Here is a 22,585-nt window from a genome sequence, read left to right as displayed (position 1 = left end):
GCCCTCGTGCGTGCAAGCCCGAAAGATGAGCCGCGGTGCGTGTCGTACGCGAATGCGTCGTACGTGCTCTGCGCTACGGGATCGCGCTGCACGCTGCGGGATGACGTCATCGTGCAGCGCCTCGCCGGACTTGTGAGGAGAGGTGGCGCCGCGCGGCTCCCGCGCCCCCTTCTCCCGGGCCGGCGAGAGGCGTCTATGGGGCCGCCGCTGAGGCTTGACTCTATGGCGAGGACGAGGCGAAGGAGCACGACGACCGCATCGGCACCAGCGGAGGTCCTCGCGCTCGGGGTCGCGGCGCGCGAGCACGCGGGGCGGGGTGGGGGAGGGGCGCGGCAGAGGGGGGGGAGGGCGCGGGCACGAAGAGCGGGGGAGGGGCGCGGGGGCGCGCGTCGGGCCCGGGAGCGAGCCGAGAGGGCAGGGGGCGCGCGCCGATGACGTCAGGGCTTTGTACTGCGGGCCTGGGCCCGGCGCGGAGGGCGGCCAGGCCGGGAGGTGAGCCCCTCGTCTCTGGAGGTATGCAAGCGGAGGCTGGATGGCCACTGGTCGGGCCCGCGGTCCAGGGCACCCCCGCTCAGGTACAGCTCCGACCACAGACTCGTGGGGACCGGCCGGCAGGTGGTCTCCTCCTCCGGGAAGCCTTCCTCGGGGCCCACGTGGGCAGGGCGGTCCCGGCTAGCGCCGCCTCCCCTCCCCCAACCGCGCGGAGGCGGGCGTATCAGGCTGCGGTGGGGGAGGGGAGGCCTGGGTGGGAATCGGGGCTCCCCCCTTTCGCCCGGCTCCACCTTAGTTTTCGCGCCGGCAAAAGGGACGATGGACGGAACCGCTTCCTTCCTCTCTCTTCCGGGGGGTGGGGGGGGGAAAGAGGCGGGAGGAGGAGGAAGCCCGGGAGGGGCGAGCGCGGGCACGTGCGGAGGGAGGGAGCGCGCGGCGGGGGCGGGGGCGGCTTCTCCCGGCCTCGTCCTTGGCCTTGTCCTTGTCCTGGGGTTGGGGCTTGGGGCCGGCGCGGGGGGTTATTTATGACTGTTGGCTCCGGGGCGGCCGCCGCCGCCTCCTCCCCTTGGGCGCGGGCGGGGGCGGAGGTGGGTGTGCCCGAGCCTTCCCCTCCCCCTCCGCTCCCTCTGCCCTCCCTCCCGCCTTCCTTCCCGAACCTTCTTCGAGCTTCTCTTCTCTTGCCTCCCACCCAGCCCTTCCCGAAAGGGGTGGTGCCTCCCTCCGAGATGCGGTCGGGGCGGGGCCAGGTCTGGGCCCAGCCCTGCCCCCACCCTCGACCGTCCCCCCGCCCCCGGCTGGCCCGGGACACGTCGGCGCTTTGGGGCCGGAGTAGGGGGGCGGGGCTGAGGCTCGAGAGACGCTGAAGGGTTGGGGGGGGAAAGGGGGCCTACCTAACCCCGAGTCCGCTCCCTGCCTTTCTCCGAGCTAGGGGAAGAAGTGCACGAACTGTTTTTGCTTTTCCCTACCTGGACCCAACTGAAAAGAGATTAAAAGGGCAGTTTTGTACATATACAGCGAATAAATGTCTACTCGAGTAACTTTAAACTTTTAATTTCGGGTTTGCTAGAACTGGGTGACCTCATTGGGACTTATTACTAAAAGATGAAGCCTAACAGAGGGCCTTCCTGGTTCTACAAAAGCTTCTACTCTTACCATGGTCTCCCCCAATCTGGAGGTGAATTACTCGTGTTAAGGCAGCAGAAATTACAAAGCTAAAATGGGGAACTACCGGAGTCACCTCCTCTGCCCAAGGGAGGGCTTGGCCAGGGACGGGTTAGGCTGAATTCTCTTCCCACTGTGTGGGCAACCTAAGTTCCCTTTGACTTGTAGCGTGAGCCATCAAAGTAATATTTATCAGTAAAGGGAAAACAGCATTATTTGAATTCAAGTCTCTTAAACTTTAAACACCTCTGATAATTACGGACTCTCCCAGAGGAAAATGGGCCTGACAGGTTAGCTGGTTGATTACCTTTACAGTTGAGAGCTTGAGTCTCAAGTTGAATGATCATTTTCCACGGGTATATATTGGATGTGTAGTATTGGACTAGAGCGGGGTTTTAACTTTTTCTGTGTCCCGGCCCCCTTGGGCAATCAGCCTGGGAAGCTTACAGATCCCTTCTCAGAATCCTGTTTTTACAAGCATATGATAAAATACAGATACAACTCAAATTCTGCGATTCTTTTAAACCTTCATTAAAAAGATTAAGTCCAATAACTCATGGAATCATTTCAATGCATAGTTTCATTGTTGTTGTTGTTGTTTTTTCCTCTTTTAAAAGGGTTTTTAGCTCAGTACCTCTGTGAACAAAGTATTTCCACTAATGCAATAGAACCTAATAACTTATTTACTAGTGCATAAGAGTGAATGTTTGCTTAGAATAAGATGGCCCGAACCTTTCCTGCCTGGTGATAGGGCATGTAAGCTATCCCTCTGAGGCCTACTTTTCTGGAATCTTTTTTGCCCCTCAGCACACTTTCTCTTGGGAGTGCCCTGCCCCTGTCTGTCTCTTGGCATTCTTTATTGCAGGTTTGGGTAATTTGTTCTTCAGAGTAGTAAGGGTTAAAAAGATGATCTTTGTTTCAAGGAGAAGCCAGGAGTTATTTCCTGTACACACTCTAGCACTTCCTAAATGTCTTCTAAGCAGGCCTTTCTTTTGTATCTTAGTTGCTGAGCTGAGCTAAGAGACCTGATTTCTGAAAAGTGTCACAGGCTCAAGAAAATGGGTGATCTCTGGACCTTCGTTTCCCCGATGAAAATAACTGAATGTTTAAACTGGATAATCCCCAAGGTTCTCTTTAGATAAGAGATTCTGAATTTGTTAGTATGTACCTAGAAAAGACTAAAATTAACTGAATTGTTACTATTCTTCCTGACCTCATTTTGGGAATTTCTTGGCAAAATTCCTGGAGTGGGAAGGCATTTTCTTTTCCAGTTCATTTTAGAGAGAAGAAAACTGAGGCAGATAGGTTAAGTGACTTGTCCAGGTTCATACAGCTAATTAGCTTATGAAGCCAGATTTGAATTCAGGGAGATGTCATCCTGACTTTAGGCCTTTCAGTCTTTCTATCCTGTCACCTAGATGCCCCATTAGTTGTACTGTCGTACTTTTAATTACTCAGTTTGTGTCTGTTAAGTTGAAGATGTTGCCTATTTCCCTAAAAAATAAGGAAATGGCACTTTTATAAGCAGGGCAGCAGTTACTAACAATGGCCAGTATTTATGGGCCAGGCACTGTGCTAAGCCTATTTTAGATGGGAAAACTGAAGCAAACAGGTCAGATGACTGACTCAAGGTCACACAATTAGCCTGGCATTGAACTCAGGGCTCTGTATCATATCAAACTTAGTACCTTATTACTTTTTTTCAATTAAGATATTTCTGCTTAATGACAATGTTTTGGATCCCTTGGTATCTTTCCTCTTTTTATCTGGGGCCATCTTTTAAACTAGTACATTTCAAGTTAGCATGTAATCCAGATTTTATGATTTTCCTCAACTTGTGAACTAGTCTAATTGTGACTCTCAGAATGTTAACACCAGAAAGGGTCTTCAAAATTCTCAAGTGAAACCACTTTGCTTTATAGTTTTAAAAAGGAAAGAAGTAAAAAGGGAGCTTAATAAGGTGTTTTGTTTTGTTTTAAATAGAGAAAGAAGGAATTAAACCCATTATCTTTCCAAATCCCCCTGCTTCCCTATTAACTGCCTGGGACACTAAGATTCCTCCAGTTCCCCATATTCAAAAAACAAAAGCCCATATAAATAAGAGATGGAGAATCTGGTAAGTAGAACATAATCTCAGCGAGGGAACGAAAAGACTAGAAAACAGGGTTCAGTCTTGTCCTCAACACCCAGCTCACACCGCCTTCACCTAAGTCTTTTCTCAAGCCCTGTCAATTTTCTATTTCCAAAACCTCTCTCTCATGTGTATCTTCTGACACTGCCTCAGCCATGCTTACAACCTTCTGGTCTACCTCAAATCTGCCACCTCCCCCAAGTTCATTACAGTCTGACCCCTTCCTATGGCTCCACTTGTCACTGCCATTGGCCTGCCTGCTGTTTCCTACACACATCATTCCCTGCCTTGGCTTTTTGCCTTTTCACTGGCTGTCCTCCATGCTTAGAAGACCTCCTTACTTCCTTAAGACTAATCCCACTTTATGGAGAAAACCCTTTCCCAGTCCCCCTCTCACCTTCTACTGTTGGTGCCTGCCTTCCAGCTGAGATTACTTTCCATTTATCCTATCTTTATCTTATCTGTATGGGTTTTTTTTTTTTTTTTTAATCTCCCCATTAGAATATGTACTACTTGAGGACAGGAACTTTGTTTCTTTGTGTCCCCAAAGCTTAGCTCAGCACCTCTTCTTGGAAGTTCTTAATAAAAGCTTTTGGACTGAAAGGTATAGTGGAAAAAATCCTGGACAGGCAGATAAGAAACCTTGTCAGGGTCTGGTTAGATGTTGGGGGTTTTGTGCACTTGGGTGGGGGAGAAGTGATGACTTTATTTTCACTAACCTCTAACTGAACTTGAACATTTCCTTCACTGATTTAAAAACATCACACTGTGAATATGGTCCATTGGCTTCACCAAATTACCAGAAAGGATCTATGTATCACACCAAAAATGAAGAACTTCTGTATTTGCTGGTTTCTTTAGTTCTCTTCCAGATGGAACATTCTGTAATTCTAATTCACTTGTACTCTTTCTGCCCTGTCTCATTTTTCATTTGAAGTAGTTAACTGCTTTGCTCAAGGTCACATAGCTGGTTAGTATAATTTTATCAGAATATGAACATTCCGTACAGTTGGGAGATGTATACTTTGCAAGTCAGGGAATATCTGGGTTACTTCTGATTAGAAGAGAAGACATTACAAGTAGATTTATTCAGTAAGTTTACTGGGTGAGACTGCTTTGGGACTAGGATTTATTCACGCTTAATTGAAATTGTTATTAATTTCCTTTTTCTTTTGAATGTTTCAGGTACAAAAATAAAGGATAAGAAAACTTATTTTATAAAACGACTCTTCAATCAAGTGTAATATTTTGATGCTTGTTGGCATCTAAACCTTTTGTGTTCCCACTATGCCAGCAGCGACTGTAGATCATAGCCAAAGAATTTGTGAAGTTTGGGCTTGCAACCTGGATGACGAGATGAAGAAAATTCGTCAAGTTATACGGAAGTATAATTATGTTGCCATGGTATGTTCATAACTTGTATGTTTTTTATTTCTGTTTTTTTTTGTAAAATTGCTGGTTTAGTTGTGGGTTTGTTTTTTGTTTTTTTTAATGTGCATGATGTGAAAGGTAGAAAAGGGGAAAATATTTAAATGTTAAAATTTTCTATTGCAACATAGATTGGGCTGCATTTTGTTTTCACTAAATGCAGCCCAATCTATGTTGCAAAAGAAAATTTGTTTTCACTAACTGAAGATTAAATGACTTTTCTTCTCATAGAAAAAGGTTTTTATTATTTTTCTTAACCTGAATCCTAAATAACTTGAAACTTTCTTTCCCTGATATTACTTAGACAATTCTTTGATCTCATTGCTATTTCCATAGATCAAAGACCCTAAACCATGCTTTCTGACCTTATTTGATGCTTTCTTTGAATTTTCCATTGAGGAATCAATCTGCTAGAGACCTCTTTCCTCTTTTTTTGGTCTATGCTTAGTAATTTTTAGCGTGAAGATAGTACTGTATTCTGTTTGTCAGTGAAGCACTTTCATTTTTAAATGAATGTGTAGTGTGTCTTCATTTCCTTCTTGAGACATTGAGAATTGTACTAAATAACATTGATTTTTTTGTTGTTTTTGTTGGACGGTGGAGTAGAGTATGAATAATTTGTGGTGAAGGAGCATTAAACTAAATTAATTTCTTCCACTTAACAAATGCAAACTTTTAAGTCATCCGTTATTTTCTAATTCTCTAAGTCTTAACCCACTGTTTGGTAAGTGAAACCCTTTTTGCTGCATCACTAGTCAGAAGTAGGTAAGTGGAAGTAGATCTATTTCCCACAGTGTTGAGTGAGTGGGATTAGAATGTTTTTTACACTGTTCTTTTCAGAAAGTGAAAAATGCTGTATTAGCCAAAGAAAATTTAAGAAGAGCCAGCAATGTTAACATAAGGTATTGTTTCAGAAGCTTGGAAATGTACCGTGAACTGTTGTTGCTTTGGACTTTAGCCCTAATTCTTGGAAGAACTGGGTTCTTGGTGCTGTGGTGTACAATGACCATAATTTCACATAACCTTTCTGGGGACTTGTACTGTGATTTTTCCTCGGGTATAAACATGTTTGATAATCGTTGATCTGGTAGATATTGTGTGCCAAACCTTTAAAATGACTATCTTGTGCTTTTAAGGAAACAATTCTCCATTATTTTAAAATTTTTAATAAGTTTTAACATTTGACAAAAACAAAATGTGAAGGTTGTTAGGTTTTTTTACTTAAGGAAAAACTAAGTAATTTAGTAATAATTGCATTATACTTGAGATTCTTTGACAGGTGATGAATTTCTAACTATTTTATAGGACACCGAGTTTCCAGGTGTGGTTGCAAGACCCATTGGAGAATTCAGAAGTAATGCTGACTATCAGTACCAACTATTGAGATGTAATGTAGACTTGCTAAAGATAATTCAGCTTGGGTTAACATTTATGAATGAGCAAGGAGAATATCCTCCAGGAACTTCAACATGGCAGTTCAATTTCAAGTTTAATTTAACGTAAGTTTAAAAAACAAATATTTCTGAGCTTTGGGTTTTAGTTATTAGAGGTTGGGGTGGTTGTTTATTTTTTGTTTTATCAAAAGGCTCTAATTGAACAGGTTGATAATCCTAAAATTCTGTAAAAAGTGTAACTTTAAAAATGAAGCATAGATTATTCAATGCAACTGACAGTCATAATGAATCAGATACCTTCATGTCATTTTAAAAAGGTACATGAAGGCTATCTGATTCGTTATGACTGTCAGTTGCATTGAATGATCTACCAACCTCACTTTTATATCAACTTTAACCTGTCACTTGATTTGTCTCTTATTTCATTTTATCTTGAATTTTTTGTAATCCAGTAGTGTGATTTTGATATTTTCATACTCTTTAGTAAACTTTAAAAATGTTCTCATTCATCAGTTAAAATTCCTATTTTCTTACATTAAATAATCATATAATTGATGAAAATCTAAGAGTTACATACAAATCATTAACAAAATTAATAATAAAGATATAAGTAACTATCTACAATATTTCTGTTATGAGAAAGTTCAAAACCAATTCACTTAGGACACTCGGTAAAACAGTACATGATTCCTCTTATTTCCCAGAAATAAATTTCACTGTTCAGTCTACTTTAAATACTGAATCTCCTTCATATTTCTCAAAATAAGAATTAAATTCAGTCTCTCAGGGGAAAAAAATTACATCTTTTTCTTTTGTCCTCTCTTCAGTCATCATTGGGAACTATCTAGAATATACTTTCTTTTAAAATTCCTCATGAATCAAAACTAAAATACACTCCATCTCTGACTCCATAGGGGAAAATACTTCATAATAGCAAGACGTATTTACCTCATGGTTCCGACCTGCCAACAAAAACTACTTTTCTCAACATTCCTTTAAGTTCTTAAAGATACAGTAACCATATCTATATTCTTTGTGAGAACTGTAAAGTTTTTTTTTTTTAATTGCTATAACTTTTCAATGACTTCCTCTTCTCTTACCCTTACCCTAAATAGAAACTTCCTTTGTAACAGAGAAGAACAGGTAAGTGAAGCATCAAAACATTGGGCTCATCTTGTTCTTTACCTTTACCTTTCCTTAAAGGCAAAAAGCATGCTTTGTTGTTTAAAACATGTTTGTTTGTTTAAATTGATCTGAGGGAATCTTTGAGTGGTGTTTTACTTTGCAATATTGTGGTCCTTTAAAATATTGTCTTAGTTCTGCCTGTTTGGGTCTTTATTAATAAAATTCATCAATCTTCTTAGATTTCTCTGGATTAACAATATTCCATTACTTTGTAGACCACAATTTGTTCAGACACTTGTTGGAAGGCTTCTCATTACTTTTCAATTCTTCTCTAGAACAAAAAGTGCTGTTCTACTTTTATTTCTTCCTATTCCTGGACTTCTTAAGCTCTCACTGTAGCCTTCCTCTTTTACTCCTTTTTTACCCAGGCCATGGCCTCTACTCCTTGAACTTCTGATCCTTTCATCCTGTCCTGACTGATACTCTTCTAGACCCTTGCCCTGAATTCCTCCCATATTCATTATCACCCTTTTGCTAGTGTGCTCCTGAGCTCTAGTGGAAGATGTGAGATCATTATGTTACCTGGGACAACTTACAGATTTGTGTTAGCCAGTCTCATCTACTTGTCATTGATTACTCTGAGTTTTCTGAAGTCCTGCTACTACTTGTCCAAACTTCTCGAACCACAGCCACTTCCCCATTTGCCTTCCATAGAGAATCTGGACCCATAGTTACTGAAAACATTGTGACCATCCTTACTGAGTTCCCATCTCACCTCAGGTCTGTATTTCAAATCATCTTAATAAAATACTAAGAACTTGTTTTTGTGCTATACTATCTCATCCATTATAACAGTCCAGGAAGGAAGTACTATTGTTTGCCCCACTTTATAGAAGAGAGGTTAAGTGGCTTGTACTCAGTGTCACACAGCCAGATTTGAACTAATTTCTTCCTGGCTCCCAAGTTTAGTCCTATGTCCACTGCGATATCCCCCTTGGAAACCTTTAATTTCATCAGTCATCCTCTCTGGATAGGAAGAAAGGGTTTTTTCAGTAGGTATTCCCTACTATCATTGACCTTCACCCTCATCCTCAGGGACTCTGGGACCTTTATCAGGGACCTTGAAGATCCCACAAGGCAAACCCTTCCATCTACTCACATGACCCCATTCCACCCCATCTCTTCCTACTTATTTTCAGTCTTTCTGTCTGTACTGGTTGCTCTCTTACCTCTAAATGTGCCCGTGTCTCCTTCATCGCAAAAAAGCCCTCACTTCCTATCCCTGGTATCTCATCCAATGCCTGACCCATAGATGATGCCATTTAAATCTTTGAGAGGAATGTGGAGGTGTTAGGTATTTTTTCTAAGGGCCACTATCTGAAAGTGTCAGAGGCAGCTGCTGGTACAGTGTCCATAGAATCTAGGAAGACCTGAATCTCACTTCAAGACATTTTCTAGCTGTGTGACCCTAGACCAGTCAGTTCATCTGTCTGCCTCTGTGTCCTCAACAGTAAAACAGGGATTTTAAGAGCACACACCTCACAGGGTTGCAGTACAATAGTGTCTCTGGGCCTTACAAGTCACTTCTTTCTCCTTGGAACATCTAACATTGTCCTCTTGAAGTCCCTCCTCAAATCTATTTGTAAGCTCTGATTATTTTATCTATGTTCTGGCCAGTCTCCTTAATGAAGAGGGTCAGGTTTTTCTGTCTTTATCTCCTAATCTTTTATTCCCTAATGGAGCCTCACTTCAGTTTTCCATAGGAGTACTTCCTTCTTCCTGAGCATTCTCTGAGACCCTTCCCTTTCTCTTTTAAATGGAGCCTCAGTCTATCCATGCTTTCTGAAAGGAAGAAGCTTAACTGATTAGCTCGAGGTTTTTGTTTTCTTTTTCTGCAATGGTGAAAGGATTGGAGAGAGCAAAGGAAAAATTATTGTATCATTTCTAAAAAGACAGAGAGCAGAAGCACAGATCAGAAGGACATGTTTGAAAGCTATTGGTTGATATTATGTCCTTGATTAGCAAGCCAATAGTTGTTATTTCATGTTCTACTGTGAATGTGAAAATGCTTCTGTGTAAATACATAATTTAAAGGGGGGGGGGTAGTAATTTGCCTAAGCTCACGTAGGTATTAAGAATGAAAGACGAGATTTGAACTAGACCCTCCTACTTCAGAAACACTGGATGCCATGAACGTAGGATTTTTTAACATGGCAATTTCTAACTGATTTTGTGATCTAGAAAAATTACTTTCATGTGTGGTTCTTTTCTTTTTTAATTTTTAAGATTTATGTTTTGGAATAATTGCCATTAAGCTGACAACTATTGTAACTTTCACGACATTGTACTTGATAAGTGCTATAGTATTTTAACATCACATTTGGAGAATTCCTTTTGAATACTTTCTTCTCTCCTCCAGGGAGGACATGTATGCCCAGGACTCCATAGAGCTCCTAACAACCTCGGGAATCCAGTTTAAAAAACACGAGGAAGAAGGGATTGAGACACAATATTTTGCAGAACTTCTCATGACATCGGGTGTCGTGTTGTGTGAGGGAGTCAAGTGGCTTTCATTTCATAGGTAAAGTTAGTGTGGAAAATTTTGATTCATTCTCTCCCCCTCCCTTCGTTCCTCTCTTGTCTCTTTCCTCTGTTTCTATCATTTTCTTCCACCTTATTCAAGGAGATAATATTAAGTACATTAACAGACATGTTATTCATTGAGACATTATCTTTTAAAGTATCTCATGATATTGCTGCAAAAAGTTTCTAGTAAGGAAGGTTGTTTTCTTTTTGAATTAATTTAGTTTTTCCATTATGGGAAGAGCTGCCAACCTAAAACTTCTATGAAGTCCTTTCTGTGAGCCAGTCCTTTTGCCAAGTGCTGGGAAAATAAATCAAAAAATTCTGCACTGGTTAACAAAATGTTTGCTTGATATTTGGGGTGGGAGGGGGTAGGGAATATATGGTGACCAGACTTTGAAATATATATAGGAAAGGCAATTGAGAATATGACTGCAAAACAGGGACCACTTGGTTTTCAGTGTATCTTCAGATAGAAGAGGTTAGTCTTCATCAGAGGCCACTGCCCTCTTCATTACTTATTTCTTGGACTTTTTTCAAACTGGTAGCTTCTACGAGATAGAGAACATGTACATTGGGCATCAGAATTTCTTCCTTACAGTAATGTTGGTCAGGTTCATTTGCAGGTTGGCTGTATTTCAGCCATGTATTGATTTTTAAAGGCTTCTAACCACTATTTATGATATTGTTACTATAGAAAAAGATACTCTGTTCCCAATGACTGGGTTTTTCTTCAGTTGGAGACATTCTGTGACTTCCTTTACATTCCAGAAAAGAAGAGCTTTCTAGAATAAATTTTGCATGAGTCTGGTCTCTTTTAAAAAGAGAAAAAAGGCTATTCATGGAAATTTGGGTGGATGCCTTTCCTTTTGCTTGGTATCAATTTACCTTGAGCAAGCAGAGTCATTTGGAATGATTCCATGATCCTCAGAGTTCTCACTGAACATGATCATCATCTAATGACAAATTTTTCTGATGATCATTTGAACATTATGTGTCTTTTGGGAAAGTCAGAAGAAGCACTGAATTAATCTGGTCTTCAGTATGTTTTTTTGTTTGTTTGTTTGTTTTGTTTTTTGTTTTTAATTAAAAAATAAAATAAAGTTTCAGTCTTCCAGATTTGCCCAAAATGGCCTCACCACTATATCCTGACTGAGAAGCTTGTTATGGATAGTAATAAGTTTCAGCAAGGCCTCTCTCCTAAACTTCAGTAAAAACATATCATTTGGGGCCATTCAGCTGGGGGTGGGAGGACTTGCTCATGGTACTTTTAACAATCTCCACTCCCTTTTTCATTTTCTCCCCTATCCCACAGAGTCTTGATGCCATATCTTGGTCCAAATACAGGCATGCCTCTAAAATAGAGAGGAGAATGGGTAGAATTGTTCTCACCTTACATGAGCCGGCCTTTTCACAGACTCCTTTATAAAGTGATTTTTATGTAATGTAAATTTGTCCATGGACATGGGAAATTGAGGCAGGAAGGATGCCATGCATGTAACTGGAGAGGAGAGGGGCTGGTATGTGTTTCAAGGGCATATGAGAGTTAAGAAACAAGCAGAAAAAAAAACACTTGAGGGTTAGAGCCAATCATGTAAAGTTTTGGCTGGAAACTGATATCTATAAGAAAGGGGGCCCCGTGGGAGGGGGGGACAGATCCATTGGGGGCCAAGTATGTGGAGCAGAAAGATTTCTTGGTGCTAGAGATCTCAAGCCAAGCCCCCATTCGACTACTGGTGAAGAGCTGCTGTATAATAAAATACTGCCGGAGATTTCCATGTTTTAGATTATTCTGTAATATACTTTGAATGCTTTCCCTACCCCCACCCCTCCATCCCAACTCTTATCTCCACCAGTCTTTGGCTTGGTCAGGTTTTGATTATCAAAGTCCATCTGCAGTCTGTCTGAAAGGCAGGAATCCTGGATTTCAGGTCATCCTTATAATGGTAGTTACTGTGACTCTGGATAAGTCACTTAAATATAACTACAAAAGAGAAACTGGAAGGTTCTGTAGAGATAATATTAATTTGTTTTATCTTCACTCATGGCATTTAAGGAGCCAAGTTTAAAGCCAAGGACAACAAATTCAGGAGATGATATTTCTTCTCTCTCTCTCTCTCCCCTCATCAAAAACTGATACAGACAAAATCCTCATACTATATAGATAGGAGAGGGACGTGTTATTTTGGCTTGTCAGACAAAAATCAAGCACTAAAAGCCAGCTGCATGTAATTCTAGGCATCTGTTTGGAAGGACACTCCTTCTCCCCCCCCCCCCCTTATAATATATGCCAGATTTAGGAGATTATAGTATAGGAGTACTCTGTATTTGGATCTCCTGAATCATTGAATGAAAGTGTATTGGATGGCTAACTAGGGAAAAGAACACTTTCTCTCTAGTGCTGCCTTCAAGATTCCTATAGTATAGTAACCAAGTAGATGAATGCATCAGATGTATTATCTGCCCTCTTGATAATGTTATCAAAATACCAGCAAAGATGAAACTCAGAGGCTGGCTATGATGAGAAATGGGACTTTGATGACTGGGAAGGAGAAAAGATAGTGAATGAGCAAAGGGATGTTCATGTGTTTAACCAGGATGATGGCACGTAAAAAGCTTATCTTTGAAATAAAGAGGTCAGCTTGTGAAATGTTCCTTGAATACCAACCCATTAAGGTTATAGAAAGAGTACTCTGACAGAAGAGAATGTGTTAAGTGGGCAGGCTCCTCAGGGAGGGGGCTTTATTAGTGATTTGGGGCTTGGAAGGAAAGATTGTTAACACCATTGACAGTAATATGCAAGTCAGTGGGAAAAGAAGACTTTAGTTTCTGACAGGTCAGGTGTGTTAGTGATGATAGAAGATGTGTGTTTTTTGTTGTTGTTGTTGTTGTTGTTGTTTTTTTTTTTTTTTTTTTTTTTTTAACATGTCAGGTCTGTGTTTCCTCGAGCTGGTTGGTATTATAACTTTGTGAAGATAGGAAGATTTCATAGTCTGTTCCCTCAAGACATGGCTCCTATTCTGGAGAAGACAGTGAAGGGGACTGGCCTTGGTTAGGCTTTCCCTGACATCATTCCCAACCCTTTTCTTCCCTTTTTCTCTCCTCCCCTTCCTCCCCCCATTAAGGCAGTTTTGAATTTGGGTTTTGTTGTGGCTGAATAGGGGATTCACTGAAAGCATAGTGGCCTTTTCTTTGGGAACAGTGACTCTTGTCTCAGTGCTCAGAATCAGTCAGAAATGCAGCAAAGGGATTTGAGTTAAAAGTGGCATTTGCTAAGGAACCCTTGATGGGAAAGCCTTGAGTGCATAATGGATTGCCAGTAGTCCAGCAAGCTTCATCAGATTTGGGAACCTTCCCACAAGAGGATTCAATTCTAGTGTTTTCAAATATAACAATATAAAACATTTTTTTTGTGATCTCTTAGTAGTGCTTCCCCATGGCATGACATATGTTGTTAAAAGTCCTGCTAGGGAACTGCAAACTCTAGCCAACCCAACTAAATTGACCTTTCCCATTTATTGGTCACTGGAGGATGGTTTTTTGCTGTCAACACTTTTTAGAGACGTTCCACAGTCATGGAGGGAAGAGGGTCCCAGAGACCACATCACAGATCCTAGAAGGTAGAAAGTAGACTTGCAAGAGGTTTACTTTTTATTCTTTGGCATTTATTTTGTCTTTTTCTGGTATTTGACCCTTTTGTAGTGGTTATGACTTTGGATACTTAATCAAAATCCTGACCAACTCTAATTTGCCTGAAGAAGAGCTGGACTTTTTTGAGATCCTCCGATTGTTCTTTCCGGTCATCTATGATGTTAAGTACCTCATGAAGAGCTGCAAAAACCTCAAGGTAAGGTTTTAATGTTGGCACACTGTCCAGAAATTACGCTCAGATACTTTGGCTGCTTCAGGTGGGGATCATAGCACAGCTCTTTGAAGGAAGCCCAACCCAAGATGATTGTCCTAACATTCCTTCATAGGTATAAATTACTCTTATCCAGGTGTATGTGAGCTTTTAGACACATGCTGTTGACATTAGGGGAGCCCAACCTATAAGTGTAGAGGACTAAGGACTAGGGTTTTTGGAAACTGGTGGTCACCTGCTCCATGGACTACCCCCTGAAACAGAATATATATTTTCTTATTGGGGTTCATGGCAACAACAAAAGAGAGAGAGCAGCATTCTCAGTGTCTTTGGCAGTTTTTTGGTTATCCTGACCAAAAATGGGTACTCAATTGTGTAAAGCAGCACCCAAGGCCTGAGTGGCAGCTGTATTTTATAAATAACCTGGTGAAAGAAAGCCAGCATTTAATGAGGAGCTTAGAGACACCATAGTCCTCAAGGGTATAGGAGTTCTGTTGCTCCATACAGGTCAGCATTTACCTGGTAATTTGAGGAGGAAAAAATTATTGGGAATGGAAGTGAGGAGCAGCCAAGAACGTTTTTATATCTGCACTGAGCCATAGAGGAGGAAAGAGAAGATAGAGGACAAGTTTAGGGAATGGCAAATAAAATATTTTGGCTGGACACAGGATGCATGAAGGAAGGAATAGGAAGTCAGGCCGGAACAGTCACCTGGGGCCCCTCATGACAGGATTAGACCAAACTAATAAGTTTAAATCTTCTTCAAACAGGAAGCTACTGACAGTTTTTGGTTGAGGCAGTAACAGTCTGGAGGCCCTGTCTTGAGGAAGAAAAGGTGGTATGAGAGTAGAATCCACAAGTCTTGGCAACTGATTGGATTTGGGGGGAGAGGGAAGGGCAAGATGAGCTTTTAACATTTGTTGAGTTGAAGGAGAGGCCCAGCTAGAAGGTGGTATGGGCCTGGAGTTTGAGAATCCATTAGGTTGGGAAGTGTACATATGGTAGTTCTCTCTGTTGAGTTGGATATTGAATCATGGAAATTTGGGCTGATGGGAAATCACTTGAGAGGGATGAGAGGGAAAGCCAGAGTGAGAATGATGTATTAAGGAGCCATCAGGTTAGAGGAAACCACCTAGGAGTGGTCAGTGTCATAGGAGGCAAAAGGAGGAAGTCATCAGTGTCCCAAGCAGACAAGGAGGAGAATAAAAGGCTCCTGGATTTGGTGATCATGTGCAGCCTTTGTGAGGACTGCAGCAGAAACTAAGGATGCAAGGGGACAGATCAAAGAGGGGGTGGATATTGTTTGTGAAGGGCAGAGGGAGGAGGTGGCACAGGGAATGGGAAATTGAAGATAAGAGAGAAAGCATAGGGATGGGGATAGTATTGAGGCTCTGTGTGGAGGCCTTAGCCTTGGCAAAGAGGAGGAAAGGATTTATTGAACCCTTACTTTGCTCCAGATGCTGTCCTGTACTCAGTATTTACAAACTCGACTCCATCATAGGGGCAATTCTGCCCCAGAAACAAGTAAAAGAACAGAGAATTGGGTGGGGGGCAGAGCCGTATTTGAAATATGGGGAGAGAAGAGTTGTTGACAGGAGAATGGAAGAAACAGCAGTTATAATGTGCTAACCTCATGAAAAGCCTCATTCTGAGACCCACTCCTCTGAGAGTGAAGGGATTAAGAAGGGAGGAGAAAGGGTGCTATAGTCACTGTGTGGTTTCTTGATGGGATGTTCTGTGCTTGTGAGGGCTCAGGAGACGTAATTTTTGTGGTTACTTTTAGCCTCAGGAAGGCTGGACTAGGCAAGAATTTGGGGTTTGGAAAGGTGTAGTTGGCCCTAGATTCTTCCTTTATGATTTCTGGCCTGAAGCAGTTGTTTTAGTTGTCTGGGGAGGGGTTCCAAGGAATTTGTGGGATATAAGTTGCAGCCCCCATACTTACTATTGCATAGTCTTTTTTTTTTTTCCCCCATCAAACAAAACCTGTTGTCTTTTGCTCACAATTTCTTAAAACATTTTATGTCATGCCATAGTAGCCTTGAATGCACATTAGCTTTGTACAGCTCAGGGGAAAAATAAATGGATATAAGCAAATTCATTGGTCTTCCTCTAAAGAACTTCCCTGGTGCTTTTTTGTGTCATGGATTTCAATGGATCTTAATCCAGATCATCTCTTGATTCCACCTAGCTTTAGAGGAATAAGTGAGAAAGTTAGATGTGACCCTAGGAAGATTGTCTAGTACTAGCCCCTCATTAAACAGATGAAGCCCAGAAACAGCTGGGAATGTCATTGTTTGATGTTAGTGATTCTACTCCTTGTCTAGTGTTCTTTCCATTAATCCCATTCTGCTGTGGAGGTCATTGCTATTGGGCCACATAGTGGGTGGATTTCAATAACTCATTTCTTTTTAAAGATTTTGTTAAAATTAGATTATATTTTTATGCATGAATTTTCCCCATTGAGGAAAAAAACTCCATTACAAATAGTCCAACAAAGCAAATTCCCACATTGGTCATGTCCAGAAACACAAGAGAAGTCATTTGTCGACTCCCTTATAATGGGAAAAGTCCCTCCCAAATACCTTGTAAATATATGCAGGTAAGTCAGTAACCAGCAACCCAATTTTTCTCCCATTTGTCACCTCCACCTTCATGGGATTTCAACTGGTGGTGAAGGCGCCTTCTCTCTGTGACAGTGGCTGTTCTGCTTCTTGTAGGGTGGCTTACAGGAAGTGGCTGAGCAGCTGGAGTTGGAGCGGATAGGACCACAGCACCAGGCAGGATCCGATTCATTACTGACAGGAATGGCCTTTTTCAAAATGAGAGAAGTATGAAGAACTCACTGCTTTTTATTCGGTTATGTTTTGTGGGGCATTTATGATTCCTTTCTTCTGTATGGCAGATTGTTCCTGTGGGCAAGAAGGTCACGGGAGGCAGGGATTATGTTCTGGTACTCCAGAGTTCTCTTTTTGACTTTGATATTTGTTTTTTCAGATAGCAGAATAACCTAGTCTGGTCCCTTCCTTAGGTAAATAAGAAAAGACAAAGCCGACACCGCCCCCCCCCCCCCCCCCACTGACTCCTGTATTTTGTCTGCTGTCAGTAGTAGAGGATTCCTCCCTCCCCCCCAATTCTGGGATCAACTCCTTTTCCATGACATCTTCAGTTCAGCTGAGCTGAAAGCATGTTAGAAGGCACAAACTTGGGCTTAGAAGTGAATGGGTTTTGTCATCAAGACCTTGACTTTTTAGTGACAGAGTTGGAATTAGAGCCCAACTAGCCATTCTTAGAGCTTTTTTCTCCCCATTTGATGGTTTCCATGCTCTTTGATTGATATGACAGTCCCCAAGCTGGGCTTGTGGTTTTAATAGATAGATTCTTGTTCTTAATGAACAATAGTTACAGGACATTAAAGCAGGAAGAGACCTTGGGGGTCATCCAATCTGACCTCACCCCTCTCTCCCCTGGAGGAAGCCAGCCCAGGAGATTGGAAGAGGAGCTTCTTTTTGACTTGGACTGGTTGGAAGGGTGAGCTCTAAGGCTGAAGAGTTTCCTGCCTCTCAGGTCTGAGTAGCACAGGAAGGGTCATGTTTGCCTTAGCCACTTTATGGGACTTTCTGCGCTGTCTTTATACCTATAAAGCACAGAACGGATCTCAGCTCTTCTTATAGTTACTGTTCAGGAGAGTGGTGTGTATGGTTGGATGAAGGGCTGGTCTTGAATTCTACAGCCTGGGAACAGAGGAATCTCTCAATGCCCTGAGGCAACTCGCTAAGATTAACATTTGCAGAAGAGGGATCCTGTTTAGTCCTTTGTGCTTAGCACCCCCACCAAGAGTTGAAAATTTCCTGCCTTCCAAGAGCTCACTTTGTAATGGAGACAAAATGCGTAAAAATAGATATGTGTCCAAGAATGTGTTGGTGTCCTAAAGGACGAAGCATTGGTAGCAGGTGGAGGTGGGGAGTGAGAGCATTCTAGGTATTGACTGTAATCTTAGCAAAGGCATGGAACTGGGAGATGGTATGCCACATGGGAGGACCAGCAGGTAGTCCATTATGGCTGGGCTACAGAATGGGTAATAATGTAGAAAAAAATTGAAAAGGTAGGAAAGGATCTGCTTGTGAAGAACTTTAACTTTCAAACAAGAATTTTCTCTGTGACTGTAGAAGTGATTACTCAGTAGTGTGTGATCTCAATATAGTTAAACTTTACGATTGAGAAATGATTGGTAACTGTGGAGACAGTGGATGAGTGTTTGGTAAGTGTTTAAAAGATAATGGGAAGACTGGATATGAAGGAATGGAATGCTGAAGGTTTTTCAAGAAATTTAGCTGAAAAGAAGAGAGGTAAAGGGCAAATAACTAGCAGAGATGGCAAAATCTAGCAGGAGTTGTTTAAAGTAGTTGGAGATCATTTTTATCATCCTGCAGCAGAAGAACAAAATAAGGGTTCATGTACTTACTGAATATTTGGATTCAAATTGGAGGTTGGAGAGAGAAAAAGAAGGAAGCATTTTACTGCAAGAGACCAATGGGAATAGTGTGAAGGCTACCTCTATGTAAAAAGGTTGACCTTGGAGAAGAGAAGAGTTGTCTGTTTGGAGACTGGAAATTTGGTGGTTATCAGAAGAATGGGAGAAGGCAGGTGGGGTAAAATATGAGGGGAAGTCCTTAGTGGAAAGAATTGGGACTCGAAGACTTGAGAGAAGAAAATTAAGAAGTTGTAGAAGAATTTCCTTGCTGCAGGGAGAAACCAGTGAGGTTGACTGTCACAGATCTGGAGGAGATTGCTTCTGTGTTTCAGTAGCATGTGAGAGGAGGAGCAGAGAAGGCAGTGGAAATAAAACAGATGTGGAACAAAATGTACAAGTCAGAGGTACCACATAGCACAACCAGAACTCAGATTCCTTTGGCATTCTAACTTTGATCTGCATCCTAGCTGTAGCAAATTTTAAAATGAAGACTGTGAATATAAATCCAAGTCTAAATACACAGAAATATGACTTTGTAAAAACATGGTCTTGAACTATTTGGAAAGTCTTCTGCCCTGGTCCATGAAGCATCCACATCAAGGAAATGATGAAACCACAGATCCTTCAGAGTTCCTCTAAGAAGCTGCCTGCCCAAATGTATTCTGATTTGACTATTTAATTTTTCAGGAATATATCTATATTTTAGAAATTTTATTTTAGAATTAAGTGAAGAATGTTAAATGATGATTCCTTTATTTGTATTGAGTTTGCAGTAGAATAAACGCTGGAATCAGAGTAGTATTCAAATTCTGCCTCTTGTATATATAAGACAAGTTTCTTAAACCCCTAAGTTGAATTTGTTCATTTGGAAAGTTGGGTTGTGAATATCTGTATCTCACAAGATAGTATATGAAGCACCTTGTAAACTTTTAAAGCGTTCCTTAACGCTGATGTTACATCATACCCTGGAAGGTAGGTAGTGTAAATAAATATTGCTTTCCTTGTTTTGCAGAAGATGAAACTTAAGGCCCAACTCAGGAGACAAGTCTTCTAATGACATTGGATCTCGTGCTCTCTCCATTTCCCCATACTGCTTTTGATTTTAAATGTCCCACTAAGTTTGTATCATCACTATCCTTTTCAATATTGCTTTGTGCTTCATTTTCCTAATTTTTTATTAGTGATTTTTGGGCAATAATTGGGGTGTTTTAATTTTCTTACCTTATTGAAGAACGAATGGGAAACATATAAATGTGTTGGATTTTCTTTCTTTCTTTCTTTTTTTTTTTTTTTTTTTAATTTAATATTTCTCCCTCTCAATTACATGTAAAGATAGTTTTTAGCATTCATTTGCAAGATTTTTGGATTCACAAATTTTTTTCTTCCCCCCTCACCAAAACAGCAGGCAATCCAATATAATCTTTTATAGATACTATCGTGTTAAACATATTTCATTTTGTGAAAGAAGAGTGATGGATTTTCTTGTCCAGAAGTACTGGGTGATTATGAGCAAGTGAATCTATTAGGTAGAATGTAGACCCCTTTAAACATCTAAGATCTTTGTAAAAGGGAATTTAACTTAGCCTTGTAAATTGCTTTGCAGAGTTACCTACAAAGGTGAAATTAGATTTCCCAGCCATCTCCACAGTTATTTCTTAGTGTTGTTTGCACATTACCTAACCTTCTATCAGAAATCAGCCTTCCTTGTGCCCCCTTAGGTCATGTGCAGCTCAGACTTACTGCTGGACAGAAGTCATCCATTTCCAAGGTTCTCTCTGTCACTCCTTGATGCCTCCAAGCTCTGAGGGCGCTAATGTTTGCTTGCATGGCCTTAACATGTTTTCCACAGCCTTGGGCTAGGTTGTGCTCCACAGATGGCAGCAGGCCGAGCAGCTGGCCAGTACTGTGAGTAGTGAGTAAGCCTGCCACAGGAGGGGCTGTTGGGAGGAGGTCTGGGTTAAGCTGTCCTTTTCTTCACGATTCCCCTTCAGATGTTCTTTGAAGATCACATCGATGATGCCAAGTATTGTGGGCACTTGTACGGCCTTGGTTCGGGCTCCTCCTATGTGCAGAACGGTACGGGGAATGCGTATGAAGAGGAAGCCAGCAAGCAGTCATGACATGAAATGGATGGACAACAGGCCTTGGTGTTTGGAGCTACACATGTGCTTGTATATAGGTTTTATCTCCAGTTAAATCCCTTGGACAGTAGACAATAAGGCTTTTTCTTTTTTTTACCCTGCCTTCTCAAACCGTTTTCTCTTTTGTCTTTCAGTACTAATTATGACCATTCCTTCCACAGATCCTGATAAGTAGAAGAGTCTTCAGGTTAAATTTGGCTGTATAATTAATCCATCTGTTAGCAAGCATGTGTGGCCAAGGGGAACATCCGTATCATACTCAATCTTTTGGTAAACATATCTAGTTGGTCTTAGTTTGTACCCCACACCTCTTCCCCCCGTTCCCAGATTAACAAGCACTGACTGTAACTTATTGCCCTGTTTCATGTCTGTCCCTTCCAGTATGCAAGAGTTTTAGCTATTTGAGATTGTGGACCATCAATTTTGCACTTTAGAGTGACTCAGATCCACCATTTTAGTAGAAGTTTGGGTTTTCCTTGCTGTTAGCCTGAAAGTTGATCATTTGCCAGTTTTATACAGCACTCTTGTTTTGGACCCATGGAACAGAGTCTATTTTACTGTGCTGCAAATTGTTGACTTGGCAAAGCTCTCCGAAAGGAAAAGAGGGGCTCCTGGAGAGTTGAGCCCCTGCTCGCTGTCCCTGGGGCTTTTGGAATCCCACTCACCAGGCCCGGTGGGTTTTAGATTGGTCTCCAAATGGGCTTTGGGACTGAAGAAGTGCTTTGCGGCAGCTTTCCGCCTGTGTGCCAGAGCTGCCAGCACACCCTTGGCGCGGCTGCGCCTTTGCCTTGGTCCGCTTCCTCGCTCGCTTTTACCCTCCCACCCCTCGGCTGTCCCTCACCCTTACCCCGTGATAGTCATATTTACCGAGCCCTTGTTTTGGCGACTCCACAAGTCAGTAAGTCCAAAGAGAGCAAGTCACCTTAGGTATGTCTTATACCAAATTAAATTAGAAGAGACGAGATTATGCTTTTGTAGTTGCTACAAAGACAAAAATGATTAAGAGATTTGTTGTAAAACAACAAAACGACAAGTTAGAGTGAATAAAGTCACCTGAGGAGTGTAATGCTTGTTTATTTTGTGTGTATATCTTTGCAATATATTTTCTATATATTGACAGAATAACTGTGAAATACTTTCTTAGCCATGTAGACAGGAGCATGTGAGCAGGCCAGAGCATGTGAAGGAAGACTTTGGTAATGGGTAACTTAAACGCTACTCAGAAATGATGATGGACGGCAAGTCATGGTGTGTGTGTGTTACCTGCACTTAACTCAAGTCGTATTAGCTGTTTGCCAGATTGGCTTGTTCCCTTGTACTTTAACATTCTTTTCTTGTTGAGTTACGATGCTGTAACTGGGTGGTCCTTCTTCAGAAAAGTTACTTGCAAAACAGAAGGTATTATTTGTTTTTAAAGCTTTTGTAAATAAAGGCTTCAAAAATGTTTTCTTACATCTATCACTTGACTGGTGGTCTTCTTTACAAATGCCTTTATGTAGGGCTGGCTTAAAGTCACAAAGGGAACTCTTAAAGGATCCATGGTCTTTTTATGCCTAGTGTCCAGTGCTCTTTAAACTGCATTAGAACCAGATGGTTCTAAGTGCTTGCCAGTACTACTACTAGAATATATATTTTTATATATATCTTTTAGTCTTCAAGTAACTATTTTTTATGGGTTTTCTTTACCTCTGTTTTTTAAAAAGGCAGAGATTGGTTCTCCTATTAGATGTGGATTTTAATTGATTGCCAACCCATTTTGATAAGTGAGAAATAATTTCAGATGTCTAACATGACATG

At 41.4% G+C, this 22,585-nt stretch overlaps 1 protein-coding gene across 5 annotated transcripts; it reads left to right on the top strand.

The window, feature by feature from the left end:
• The first annotated feature begins 31 nt into the window (after nt 1-31).
• CNOT7 (CCR4-NOT transcription complex subunit 7) lies at nt 32-22,246 on the top strand. 5 transcript variants are annotated; one of them, XM_074304832.1, is made up of 7 exons: nt 32-273; nt 4,970-5,188; nt 6,518-6,711; nt 10,151-10,312; nt 14,017-14,161; nt 16,894-17,004; nt 20,639-22,246. In XM_074304832.1, exons 2-7 carry the CDS (start codon nt 5,072-5,074, stop codon nt 20,765-20,767), a joined length of 858 nt encoding a protein of 285 aa, XP_074160933.1. In that variant the 5' UTR covers nt 32-273; nt 4,970-5,071; the 3' UTR covers nt 20,768-22,246. The 5 variants fall into 5 exon arrangements, with proteins under 5 accessions (XP_074160933.1, XP_074160938.1, XP_074160934.1 ...); XM_074304837.1 differs by lacking the exon at nt 20,639-22,246 and adding an exon at nt 19,660-19,894; XM_074304833.1 differs by lacking the exon at nt 32-273 and adding an exon at nt 414-575.
• The last annotated feature ends 339 nt before the right edge of the window (nt 22,247-22,585 follow it).

Source organism: Sminthopsis crassicaudata, chromosome 3 (assembly GCF_048593235.1).
Source record: "Sminthopsis crassicaudata isolate SCR6 chromosome 3, ASM4859323v1, whole genome shotgun sequence".
NCBI classification, from domain to species: Eukaryota; Metazoa; Chordata; class Mammalia; order Dasyuromorphia; family Dasyuridae; genus Sminthopsis; species Sminthopsis crassicaudata.
Note: the sequence above shows the minus strand (reverse complement) of the source record. Positions and strands in the feature narration are given on the sequence as shown.

Coding starts and splice junctions, on each gene's coding strand:
- CNOT7 (XM_074304832.1), top strand. CDS start 5,072: ATGCCAGCAGCGACTGTAGATCATAGCCAAAGAATTTGTGAAGTTTGG. Junction 10,313..14,016: donor AAGTGGCTTTCATTTCATAG/GTAAAGTTAGTG, acceptor ACCCTTTTGTAG/TGGTTATGACTTTGGATACT. Junction 14,162..16,893: donor AGAGCTGCAAAAACCTCAAG/GTAAGGTTTTAA, acceptor TGCTTCTTGTAG/GGTGGCTTACAGGAAGTGGC.